This window comes from Oxyura jamaicensis, chromosome 5 (genome assembly GCF_011077185.1).
Source record: "Oxyura jamaicensis isolate SHBP4307 breed ruddy duck chromosome 5, BPBGC_Ojam_1.0, whole genome shotgun sequence".
Classification (NCBI taxonomy): Eukaryota; Metazoa; Chordata; class Aves; order Anseriformes; family Anatidae; genus Oxyura; species Oxyura jamaicensis.
In genome coordinates, this window is record NC_048897.1 from 49,577,215 (window position 1) to 49,591,299 (window position 14,085).

The following is a 14,085-nucleotide window of genomic DNA, read 5'->3' on the forward strand; positions in this document are numbered from 1 at the left end:
ACTATTTAGTAGGTTTAAATAAAACATTGTCACAAAGATTTCTTTTAAGAGAAGGAAAGAAAAGATATTAATCCCCCTCGCATCCTCTCCACCCCTACCCCCAATGTTATTTTGAAGATTTTTAAATGGTTTGATACCTACAATTTGTAGTCAGCAATAATATCCCTTTTAACTTAAGTAAGTCACAGAAAGAGTTCGTATTTTAAGATGCACGTAATATTTTGGCAGTCCTACATCCCTCAGTTTTGGTTCAGACCCCTCTGTCTGAGCCACACGAACAAGCTCTTCTCAGAGAGCAGAGACCAGGTGGCTGCAGTCTGGCATTCCAGTAAGGTAAAAGTTTATTTGTCCGGGTCAAAGTGCAGAATACAATGCTATATTTAAACTACTTGAAACATGCTTTGTCCAGTACTGAACCTTTTTTAAAAGTTTAAAGAGTGTTGTGTGCATTGATACTACATTTTTGGCTTACTTCTACTAAAAAATTAAAATTAAATCTCAGGAGCTAGCAGGAATATGGAATATACTTGTATTATCAGCAGAAACATAGCTTGGTTAAGGCAAGAAAAGCATTTACTTTGTCAAAAAATATGAATAGAATAGCCATATTCTCAAAATCTTAGATTAAACCCTTAGACTGGAATAGTATTATAATAATAACTTTTTTTAAAAGGTATGAAATTCAGGTACAAAATCAGTTCCACTTGGTAAGATAAGCTTTAAGGTTCCTAGATCTTCAGAGTAGATTTACTGCTATGACATGCTCCAGAACCAAATTATCTTAATGGCTTAAACCATAATATAGCACACATGAAGCAAGCAACTTTTTCCCCTCCAGAACCCTAATACTTTAAAACCAGCAGATAGTGATATGGCTAGTTAGCCATATTAGTCAATAATTTTTTCAAAAACTTTAAAATAGAGGTACCACGAAGACCTGTCAACCCCTATTTCAATATGCTGCTTTCAAAATCCTCTAGTTTGGCTTACAGCTTAAGGAAGCCGCCGCTGATACACTTTGCACTAATAGGGGAAATAAAATATGAAGCTTATCAATATTTCATCAGCATATTTTAAGTTTTAGGGTGTTTAAAAAAAAAAAAACAGCAAACAAAAAAGTATTTTATGGACCCTGCAGTGCTTGTCATTTCTCATTGCTCTCAAGAGGTTTAAAAGCAGATTATCATCATTATCCTTTACCAAACACATTCTGAACTTCAGTCGAAGGACTGATTGTTCACAAATTTTAGGGGACAAAAGGCTGGGGATTAGAAACAGGTAATTCTATTGGAAACCGCAATCAGAATCTGGTACGTGACACCGAAGAAAAAAAAAATCAGTCTAGTTTCTCCCCACTTTACGAAGCTCTATCTGTTTAATTAAAACTAGCATAGTATATGAAGAAATCAAGCAAACCTTTCATAAACTGGAACAATTTCCAAAATGAGGAGAAGGCATGAGAGGGCACTAATATTTTTCATGTTTCAAAGCCATGCTTATTTAATTGCTTCAAGGGCAAAAAGAAACTTCCTTTGACCATACAAGATTTTTTTAGATACCTAAGAAATTCTCTGCTCATTCTACAGCAATTTACGTTGTGAACTCCTGCAGCAGCACTTGGACTGATAACGTAGTTGGACAACTCAGAGCAAGGCAATATCCTTGCACAACAACGTACATTATAGGAGAGCATAAAGAGGCAAAAATTTCCTTAGCTAAATTAGCGATCGTGTTCTATAAAGTGTCAACAGAGGAAGGATAGGAGCATTTTTCCATTTTTCCATACAAAAATATCATTTAGTTGAATTTCAAAAGTGAGGCAAAACAAGTCTTTCAAATTAATTGCAATAAATGAAATATTTTGTAATTGTAGCTACTTTAAACTTCCCTCCCTTCTCGTGCAAGTATTTAAGTCTTACTTAAAAGGTAACCAGAACCACGTATCGATATTGTTAGCACCTTTTATATACATACCTTTCCAAAGCTAAGTAAAGGCCTTGTGGTTTCCATCTCACTTGCTATTTATGAAAAATCTACTTCACAAGAAGTACTGCTCATATTGCTGCCACCCTTCGCGCGACATTTTAATGCAAGTCCGAGGGGCTTGTCTTTTCGACATACAGGATGGTATATTAGGGATTTCATGCATAGGAGCAGGAGGTAAGACAGCAGAGTGGTTTTGGCTGTTCAGTACTGTGACAGTCTGACAGCAGTCATGGCACTCAGGATATGCTATAAGCTGCAAATTCCTTCCACTGTTAACCACACCCAGAAGTAAAAGTGCTTAACTCTAGTTAAAATGCTTAGTACTAACAAGGACAAATTAAAAAAATGATAAATTAATGTTGAACAACCTGTATTAATTGTATAATTATAGATTTGTTCAATATATATATATTCTATAATAAATTATATTGTATATATATTGTATAATAATAAAATTAATTGTATTAATATGAATGCTTTATTATTTCCCAAACATGTTGTTAGAACTCCAAATTCTCTGAAATTCTACAAGTTGTACTCCCTAAGACTTTACTGAACAGAATCAGTTGTGTAGAGGAGGGAAGGAATCGGGGATGGAAGACAGGGAGGTATCTCTCCGTACACATGTAATGTAGTCATCAGAAGATGTGTTTACAGGGCCACAATACTTATCTTAGAAGAGGAACTTACAATCCTGTCCTTCCAAAGAAGCAAGTCAGAAAAAGCAGAAGCCCTTTATGTACCACTGTTGCCTAACCTCAAAGTGGGCACGTACTTGTGGCGATGGGGTGTAGCAGCATGTACGTCTGGAGAGAGAACAACATGTACGAGCAGGAACCTAAACCTATTACTGAAGAGTCAAACTAACAAAGTAAGGATGACAAGAGGAAAAGCTGGACAGAGGCCTTTCTTCCAATACGTGTTATTTAATGAAGAGCACTGACAGAAGGAAAAAAAAAAAAGGTGACTAAGCAGCACAGCCTGGAGGAACTGTCTCTGTTATGTTTGTTCTAATTCCATTCCTAAAATGCCCTATGTGGAGCCCAGTACACTCCATACAGAACATATTTAAACAGGGGAAACGAAACGGAAAAATGCAAACTTTCACTGCATCCCTTGTCAATAATAAGAGGAAATGAACAGAAATCATTTTTTTTCTGCTTGTGGAAGCCTAGGCAAGCCAAAGCTATGACAGAAAAACAAAACTCTCCACTGGGAACCAATGCAATACTTTCAAAATTGCCAGTAATTTGGGAGCTATTTGAGATGCTATCCGTGAAGGCATCCACAACCCCGTGAAAGCTTTGTAGCTTTTGTCTTTTAACCGCGCAAACAATATAGGAAGCACTGGGATGAATATTTCTCAGTTGATTAAAAACTGAGTACCTCCGAAATGCATGGGACAGTGTAACTTTCCATACCTTATGGATGAGCACTGTAGAAGGCCTGTGTGTGCCTACATATACCATTAACAAAAATAACATTAATCTTTTTCTCACCAAGATGCCGTCTCAACATCTGTTCTCCTTTACTTAAAGAGAGAGAAAAAGCAGAACAAAGCAGGAGACTAGTGATAACATCCTCCTAAGAGTTACAGTATTACTCGTACATAGAGTGATCAGTCTTACCAGAACAAGGCAGTCTTGTAATAGATGAGAGAATATGGAAAACAACCCTCAAGGCTGCATCTGCTTGCTGACTTCAACAAGTTCTGGTACTGTTGTTGCCCAAAGGAGGAGAGGTTCTATACAGCACAGCACGTACTTTTATCTCATTCCCCCCTCCCACTGAAAAATCTTTAAGTCTACCGAGACAACAAAGGTGCACACCAACAAGTAGGAATTGTTCCTGCGTCACTGTGTACACTTACTTATTTTCACTTGCTGCCTGACAAAGTAATAGTTTGTGAGCTACCAGAGATGCTATCCACAAATGCATCCATAAACCTGTGAAAGCTTTGTAGTTTTTGTTTTTTTCAACTGTGGAAACAATACAGGAAGTACCAAGGTTCAGGGAATACTTGTTAAATGACCCTGGAGACAAGGATTGCACTAATCAATGATTCATCTTTGTAACAAGACGCTGCAGAGCATTGTGCTACTGTAGAGACTACAGAATTCAGTGTTCTGTTTGTGTTTTTAAAGAAAACTATTTAAAATGAGCTTCAGTTCCTTTGCAGCAACGTATAGAAATATGACTGAAAGCACAGAAGAATGAACTTGGAGAGTACTCATATAAAACTATCATCTCACAAAAACCTACTGCCTGAAACTTTCTTTTTTCCTGAGATATTACAGTAATCTTACTATTGTAACATCGAAAGAGATTTAAAAAAATCTACCTCTTGTACACGCCTGAGTACAAACCATGGTGCTGCTATTCTTCTTTCAGCTTCTTCAGAAAGCAACCAACAATTTTATTTGTGCCATAGACAGATTAAATCCATGTTATGTCCCATAGAAGGATTCCAGGTAAATATGGGATTTCTTCAAAATCCACTCAAGCAACATTTTGGAGACAAAGAGAGCAAACTCACGGTGGGTGAGGGAAGTCCGGAGCACCAGCTAGGTGAGGACAACCAGACAGTTCCCCTGCCACGCTTGTCATTTAGGATTCCGGGATGACACACACAGAGCCAGAGGATGAAGTGATGTTTCTGGGATGTAGTACTCAACAGGATGCTGGGAAGACGAACTGGTTGAACCAGCCACACAAACATGACCAGTGCCCTGCATATACTACAAGAAGCGTGCTGTTGATGTTACAAAAAGGCAAACCGGCAAGACTCTGGCATGGATAAAATCAACTGTCTGGTTGTGGCTCTGATAGCTTTTATCACCCTTCATAAAGGAATAAGGCAGGTTAGGAGCTTCAAGTTGTAGTGGAGACAGCATCAAGTGAATTTTTCCTGTAAGCAGAAATATCCCCACTTGACATCAGGTGAGGAAAATACTACAGATAGATAGCTCATGTTACTCCTGCTATTGCAAGCCCTAGGACATCACAGTTCATTTTATGAAAAACATTTTCAGAACTGTCAGCTGGATTTTTTAAAACCCACAGAACATATTTAGTACCTGTCATCTGTCACCTGCCCTCCTAAGTGTGATACCCCTAGGTGACACAACCTGTGGCTCACACTACGCTTCATTTCCACAACAACTCGTGCCACCCCACACCTCACTCGCACAAGGACGAGCATCAGGTGCCGAACTCCTCCCAGCACACTCCCTCAGCTGACAGCGTTCCCTGTGAACTGCCACAGCGACCACATGTCAGGTAGAAGCCACCACCACCACCACCAGAGCCTTGGAGAGCAGCACCAGCAGGAGCTGGCGGCTCATGGAGGTCTCAGAAGCGGTGCCCGGCCTACAACACAGCCAAAGCTGGGCCGTGTCGATGTACAACACAGCACCAGAGCCAAAAAGGAAAACCCTTTTGGCTTTGCATACTCATGGGGCATTGAAAAGAATGAGAGAAATAGTTTACTATTTATAATAAAATATTCTGTCATTTCAGGTTAATTTTAAAATGGAAAAAAAAAAGACTAACTTTTACATAAAAGCCTGAAAACCATAGTTCTCAAAGAAGTAAGAAATCATGTTCTCTTGCACTCTGATCGATATATAAGCCCAACTACGGACAGCAAGGTCTCCTAGAAACTGCAAATGCCCCTCAATATTTTTAATTTCCTATTTCCTTTTCATTTTAGAGGAAAAATAACAGAGTTAGATGCACGTTTTCTCTTTTCTCTTCAGAAGAACTTTTCCATGACTTTATATCTCAAGACAAGGCACAAGGCTTGTACGTATACAATGTATTTGGTCTGTTTTTACTTCCAGTTAAAGTTGTAGGTATGGTTAAATTACACATCCTCAACAAGAGATTTAAGCACACGCACACTGTTGGCCTCAGCCCTGTCAAAAGAAAGATGATACTTGTTTTGATGAGACAAGAAAAAAGGTTGATTTAACAGCAGCTCTTCAGATGCTTCCTGAAAACACTGTTTTGCACTTTTATATAAAAACCACATTGCTTTCCCCTCTGAAAAGTTTTATAAAAGTACTTCCTTAAAGAAAATATACACAGGGGTTTCTGTTTTCTGAAATTATGGTAACAATTCTAAGATTCCAGAGAAGGTTAAGGAAGAAAAATATAACTATATACTATGTTAGGTGTGGCCCATTTTCTTTTCTTTCCTTTTTTTTTTTAAGTTATTTCAGACATTATTGCAGTATTTACCTGAAGCATTTTACAAATTAACAGAGAATCAGGTAGATGGTACACTAAGCAAGCAGCAATTCAAACAAGGTTCCACTGAAAACAGATCTGATGGACTGTTCTAATGCTGTACAATTATCACCTAGTAAAATATTCAGCACTTCAAAAGCATCAAGGCAGCACTTCAAAAATTTTAAGTAAGTTCATTTAAAATAATTAAGTTTTAAAAGATTAAAACATCCAGCTGAGCCATTTGTTACTCAAAGAACTTAAACTGCTATTACTGTCATCCCTCTTTAGATTCTGTTGAGCAGACGAGAGGGCAGAGACGTGTGATGGAGTCTTCCAGGCGTTGTTAAACTTTCACTCCAAACAGCTTTTGTTTCTCTACCTGCTTATACTTCTTTACCTACTTAAGCTCTTAAAGAGCTGAATTTCGAAGGTATTTCCACATCACAGTTGAAAATTTCAATATGACTAAATGGCTACAGAAACACCGTTACTATGCAATAATAGGTGAAATAATAATTCCACGGCAGCTAGCAAAGAAAGAAAACCTGGATGTATTTTGGGCAGAACACCAGGAATAGACAGGAGACCTACTGTTAAAATAGACTTATCGACATTGTGTCTCTGTCGTTATGTTGGTGACAGAGTAGCCAACCACAGCAAATTATTTATTTATTTATTAACGAGTATTTATTACTGACTTCTCTATCCTCATCAGACTACTTCTAAATCACTGAGAACGAGATGCTACATAGAACAGAAAATAAATAGCACAGGAAAAGCACTACTTAAAAGCAAGCTTTCCCTTGTGCTTTCCAACTCAAGCCTGACCACATTCAAGAAAACATTCTTGAACTGGAAAAGCTGTTTAATCCGCTTCCTTTCAGCTTTTAGCTTTGACTGAATCAGTCAATAAGACTGCCAAGTAGTATGGCCACCATCTATTAAAAAGGAACCAATTCAACTCTGTTTACTTGACAGCAACATACACATACGCTCAATATCTATCCAAAGCTTTCTACGAGGATACAATGGGAGAAATGGGCTAAAAATAAGGCTTATTTTTCACACCTCAGTGTTTCTGTACTCAAGCTAGAGCATTTCCCCAACTTTACAAGTTAAAGTAACCACGTTATTAAGATACTCAGATATTAAGATACAGATAATTCATAATCTGCTTAATGTGGACAACATTACCTCTGCTTTCAATACCTATAAACTTGCCACCATATAATGCTCATTAAAATGTTCTTAACATCTAAATACAATTCCAGTGTGTTACAAATGTATTTTTATAGTCAAAGGTATATAAAATCGATGTGCCATACTACAGTACTGCATGTTAACTTACCACAGAATTACTTAAATCCCCTTCCACTCCCAACAGTTCCAAATTTTGACAAAGTCCTAGCAGTCTTAATGCATTTGCATATGGAAAACATACGACCTTATTTTCCCTATTCTAGCTGTCAAAAGATATTTATTCAGGGAAAAAAAAAAAAAAAAAAGGATAATAAATCAAGCCGTTCTTTCGAGTTTCTGAGGAACAGCAGTTAATAAATGTGTAAGGTAAAAATCACGACATGCATGATTTATGTTATTGTAGAGTGTTCAAGAACTTGTTAAATCCAAACAACAATCCACTAAAACAAGGCAAACACTTCACATTATCCACTCATCAAGTACAGATTTTTGACAGAAATGTTCGCTCAAAAGAAAAAAAGAAAACAGATAAAAACCCACCTCCCAAAAACAGGGGATTTGAAGTTCACCTGTCAATTGTAGACAGGCATAGAAATTTAATTATTTTATCAATTAATAAAGAATTTTAATCACTGAAGTGGGAACGTGGTCGGTTTACTGATTTAAATTTTCCTGTTCAAATTCAGATTTAAGAAAGAAATGTTACCTAAAACTAAAATAGGGAAAGGTTTCAAACCAGAAATGCTAATTCATTAACCATAGAAGTATTAGTGCAAGAAAGCTGTTTCTTATCTCTTCTGCATCTGAACGGTGAAAGTCTAAGTCCTATATAGAAAAGGTCCAATGTTCTTCATCAAGTATGTTACATCATAGCACAAGGCCAAGCAGGTTTAAAATCTGCAGTCCAAAATAAGCCTGCCATTTCCCCCTGACTTACACACTACAATTTTACAGCTAAATCTAGAATTTTATAGCAATGGTACATACTTGGAGGAAAATTACAGAATCACAGCATGGTTGAGGTTGGCTGAGACCTCTGGAGGTCTTCTGGTCCTACCCTGTGCCCACACGGAGCCACCCAGAGCATGGGTACCCAAGAGCCCACATCCACGAGGCTTTTAAAGATCTCCAAGGAGGAGACTCCACAACCTCTCTGAGCAACCTGTGCCAGTGCTCTGTCACCAGCACAGCAAAGAAGTGCTTCCTGATATTTGAGATAATGATATATGATGATATGAATATGCAAAGAGCAGTGGGGCTTTGTCAACTGATAAGTGAACTGGCTTACATTTAAAGTGTGCAATAATAATAATCACGTAGTGATAAATCCTTCCGAATTGCTTCTGATGAGATTGTGAGTCTTATCCTGATCCCATCAAAGACTACACAGTCTCGCCTACTGCAATGGAAAGGTTGGATTACTGAAAATATCTTCCTTCTGACTTAAGGAAAAAAAAAGGCTACTGAATCAAAATAATTGACGTGTCATGCTACATGGGATGCCTCAGCATCCCATGAAGAATATGAAGCAAAACCTGAACACATTCTATATATAACACAGCTAGTAAGAAGAAACAAATACCAAATTAAATTGACAAGTACCTATCTCAAAAGCAGTGGACTAAATTAAAATGTGCAGCGTTTCCTCTCAGCCAGGTACTTGCAAAACTATTTGATTCAGTTACTGGGGTTTTAAATATTTGCTTATCTAGTATTATTGAGTGTTGCTGGCTGTTGTCTTTCTACTTTTAAAGTTATTGCAGAAAAATCTAGATACCATAATGAACAATTCTAATTATGAAAAATAATGAAGTCTGTCTTGCAGTAAATCCACATTCAACTTTGAAATTTCACTGACCGTGCATTCTGAGGTTTGTTTCAATAACTTAGAAACGCACAAGCATTCGGCACAGGAGGCAAAGTTGTTTCCTATTTTACTTTAGACATACTCATTACTTGTTAATGATTTAAACCAACAGTTATTTTCAAGTTACAAAATAATGTCGTCTCTTTTATTTTAAGGGTAATTCCTTAAAAAAAAAAAAAGAATCCTTTCTTCTGCTGTTTCATGCAAAACGTGATCCTCAACTCTACACAAAATGGAGAAATAACTTCAGAACATATAGAAGCTATTGGTAGTAGTAATGTTTTTCATGTGTATGAGATTGCATACAGTGAAAGGATGCTTGCATGTCAGTCATTATATATCACAAGTCTTCAGCTACAACTGGAATTTTGAAGTTTATGTCTAGTAAATCGTCAAAAACTCTCTCAAATTCCAGTGAGTGAAACCAGCTTCAGTGTACAGACATTGTGTGTGCCAAGTAACACTTGACTGCTGAGCTCTGCAATTATCTCTGCAACAACCTCCCTAAGCATCAAATAATTATCATCCTATTTTAAATGGAAAAGGACAACAAAACATGGAGGACGAAGTCCCCTCCAAAATCTCAGCTTTTACGACACAGGATATAATTACTTACATTATTATCTATAACTAGAAATGCATTGTTCAAAGATTAGAGGCCATAAATGAAAACATGTGGCTACTCACCTACAGTATACCAACTAGCATCTGTCAACTTGCTGATAACAGCTTCTTGAAAGGATCCGTCAGGCATTTTTGTTTCAACCATTGCACCGACCTGCAAAAAGGAGCATCTCAAGGTTACATATAATCTCTAACTCAAATAATGGAGGTAAAACTCATGTAAGCATTAATTCTTCCAGTAAGCTGGTTTGTTTGTTTAAGATGCGTTTTATCTGTATGTTACTCTGTGAAATGTAGTTGTATGGCTGGTACGAACAAAGGTTCCTTCCTAGGCATGATAGCTGAATTCTAAGTAGACAACAAAGCAGTAAGAAACTTGGAACATCTAATTTCAGCATGACTTACAAGAAATAACAGAGAGCTAATTGGAAATAAATATTCAACCATTCAAGCAAAGTAACTGGTACTTTATTATTAATGTGCATACAATCACCTCTAATTTTGATGCTTAGACAACTGTCTATACGTGGACAAATGTCAGGTATCATAAAAATACACATCAGAATGTATTTTTATATAAATCACAGTAACTACTTTAAAAACACATTTAGAACAATCATATTTAGTATTATCTAACAGGCTTGAATTTAGCCTCATGGAATCAAGATCTCCATTACTTATCAGAAGTTTAGAAAAATCAGTCCGTGTGACACTGTTCGCATATGAAATGTTCTATAGAGAAACATAAACAGCCTCCAAGCATTACAAGAGTTGATGCTAACTGCTCAGAACCAATCTAATTGAAAGCAATGGGCCACCTCCTGTTGATTTCAATTCTGTAGATCAGGTACCCAGATAAACACCACCAAAACTTTCAATCTTACAAATCGACTATGTGATTAAGAAAAAAAGGCATGCAGTATACATACTCTTAGAGGTCCTTTCACTTGATCATCTTGCACTAACTGAGTTGAGTTATCCCCCTTCAGAACCACCTGAAAGATATTCATAAACTTTTTAACACATACCTCATTTTTAATGGCAAGTAAAAGGAAATTAAAGGGTAATAATAATTTGGAAAATAAGATCTTTATCAATCAAACGTACTCAAACATTATTGAACGCAAAACCTTTGGCATGGATGGTTTTACTCACAGGAAGCCCCAAGTATCACACTTAACACTCAACCTGAAACATCATAATTAAAGGGCAGATCAAACACCAGGTATATCAAGTTTTTGATGGGAGTTTGAATATCAATGCAATCCGGAGTATACCTGGAACTGGGTCTGCAGACTAGAAGATTAATGGGCTTTTTCTCTCTAACTGCAGCACTTCATTAACAACACATCGCTTGAGTACTAAACTGCAACCAAAACACAAAGCTCTCTATATTAAAACACATCAAAAAAAATATCTTTGAACTGACCACAATACCACCGTTTCTGCTATCTCTAACAAGAGAAAGTTTCTATGGTAAAGATGTGAACCAGTAAAAGTGTCATTAAAATAAGGATCAGCTGCACTGCAAGTAAGCCATGTTTTTCCATTTAAAATCCTGTGTTTGAGAGAGTAACACTGATGACACAGAATGAACATAAGCCCATGCAATTTGAATCCTTAAGTTTACAGAGGCTTGGATTTAGAAACATTAAAGACAAATATTGAATGGTAATGGTTATTAACTGTTTCTCTGCCATTTTCTAGAGCAAAAAGAGCTACTTAAGTGTCAAACATATTTTAATCAAAAATTCCTACTTCTTTTCAGGATCCAAAAATTCAAGGAATTTCCTTTCTACCTATAAAGATACCCAGTTTTCTAGCTCCCTCTTTTTATCATTCAACCACAGGCTGCATGGCAGCTGCATGCTAACATGCAGTTTGCAGTAATATGACTTCCAAACAATAACACAGTTCGTGAAGCTTTTACTTTTTTTTTTTTATCAGCATTGAGATGCATACAGGTAGTTCTGCTGCTCAGGAAGAGACTGCTGGACTCTTTGGACTTGGGAAGTACGCCGGGGTGTGCCCACACGCTCTTAATTACAATATCAGGCTTAGCTTGCTAAAACTTCAATTGTTATTTTACAATTGAGATACAGTGACAAGAATTTCCACTAAGTCGGAGCAGCCTCCTATACTTACAAGCCTTTCCGTGGAGCAATAAAGCATATTAAACGCTTTAAAAGCTAGAGAGTAAAAGAAGCTCACACCCACGAACAGTCTAAATGCTCAGACCAAAGAAATAGATACAGAAATAAGGATATCACACCAGGAAGGGGAGCACATTGCTTCCTACAGAGCATCTCGTTAACACAGATTTCAAAGAACATTGCAATTTTCTAGAAGTACTCATTAAGAATGGGGGAAAAGATTGAAATATCTTAATAGTTTTTTCTTTTTAAATCATGAAAAGAACTCTGATAAAGTGATATGATCTATATAGATAACTGAAGAGACCGATAGCTTGTTCTACTTGATCTAAGCATTAAAGCACGTGAAAACTTAGATGCATTCTGAAAAGAAGCTTTCATCTCTATTTGGTAAACTTTATTGGGTCACTAGTGCCTTATTTACATATCCTGGACAGTAGACTAGAAAGTATGAAGTGGGAAGAATTTGAGACAACAAAGTACAAGAACAACTTTACTTTGCATCCTTAACATCTATTTAACTAGGTTTTATTCTCGTTTCCCTACATTAGCATTAACAATAGTACAACATCAAAAATAATGACTTTCTGTTTTGGTTGTTTTGGCATAAGACCTGTAAACGTAAATGAATATTAAGTGCCAGTTCTACACTGGCATAGGAACTCTGCTACAGCTAAAGGACGCTACTTTAGAAGCGGTAGCAAGGTGCTCAAAACTAACAAGTATCATCCTGAACATTCCTAAAACCTGACCTAAAACGCTAACTATTGCCATCTTTTTCATTCTAACCTTGATTTATTTTGGCATTATCTCTTAAGTAAAACTGACAATGTCAGCTGGAAGGAAATGTAATTTTTGCTTCTGAAGAGTCTGCTCTTACCTCTCATTACTCACGTAAAGCCATAAGCCTCTATTCGTAACATCAAAACTGACTGCTGTGAAACTGATGCATTCAAAACAGAAGACAACCGTGATCAGGAAGTAGCACAAACAGGTAATTTTTAAGCCTGTTCTCGCTGAAACAGGAGTGGGCTCAAAAAATTGGTAAAAAATTGAAAAAACAACAACATGAAAATCATATCTGCACCAACATTCAAGTGCTCTTAGAATTCATATATTAAATTGATGAATATTTCCTACTCTTCAGGATTTTTATCTTCTCTAATAGCCCTTTCAACACAGAGTTTTAGTAACACCACGACCAAGCACAGCATACTACCTTGACTTTCACAAGCCTTTTCACTGTCTTAATCTTTGCCTCACAGAAGGCACCACGGTACTTGGCACTGACATCAGTTCCCACTGTCAGGTAGGCAGGCTCATCCGCTGCCTATTGAGAAACAAAAAATAGGAAGAAAGTTTAGTTCTTATTTATTTTTACAGCTATAGCATCATATATTCGATTTTTCGTCTAAACTTTGAGACTTATTGATCTTTAAGTGATAAACAGCGTCTGCAATCAGACTGCTCTTCACGTAATAATTAAAAAACAACAAACACAACAAACAAACAAGTTACAGGAAGCTTTGTTTCACACAGCGACGTTGACCCCTGATTCTGTCAGCTTAATTACTCTCCTGGAAATATCTTTGAGACTTTTTAATTGATATTTCAGACATCTTATAAAAAGGGTAATAACGTGTAAGAATGACAATTAATTCAAATTATTCTCATATAACATACAAAAGGAAAATACTTCAGCTGCAGAACCGCAGCACAAAAGATAGCTGCAGTTTCCTCAGTTATAAGCAATTCAACGACACAGATTATTTAAAGCATTTGAGACTGTTATCATCCCAATACCTACAATTAAGTCTGTACCATTCTATATATAGGACTTTTTTCTCCTGCGGACTAAAAGGAGGCCTCTAGAGAAATTTCCTCTGCTCTTTCAAACAGTTGTTAACTGTTATTTTTTTTTTCTTGAAACGCCTTTATGAAAGTTCAGCCGCTTCTGCGTTTTGAGAGAAAGAAATATTTGTCATCGTGTTTTTCTCCTTAATCTGGGTCTCATTACTTAGC

At 36.8% G+C, this 14,085-nt stretch overlaps 1 protein-coding gene across 4 annotated transcripts in view; it reads right to left on the bottom strand.

Annotated features, from left to right (window-relative positions):
- Nucleotides 1–14,085, bottom strand: part of ARID4A (AT-rich interaction domain 4A) — a 48,507-nt gene that overhangs the window by 33,348 nt on the left and 1,074 nt on the right. For all 4 annotated transcript variants that reach the window (XM_035327667.1, XM_035327666.1, XM_035327665.1 and 1 more), the window contains exons 3-5: nt 13,283–13,393; nt 10,840–10,905; nt 9,974–10,064 (exon numbers count right to left, since the gene is read on the bottom strand). In XM_035327667.1, coding sequence (XP_035183558.1) covers nt 9,974–10,064; nt 10,840–10,905; nt 13,283–13,393 — 268 coding nt within the window. The remainder of the gene's footprint in view (nt 1–9,973; nt 10,065–10,839; nt 10,906–13,282; nt 13,394–14,085) is intronic.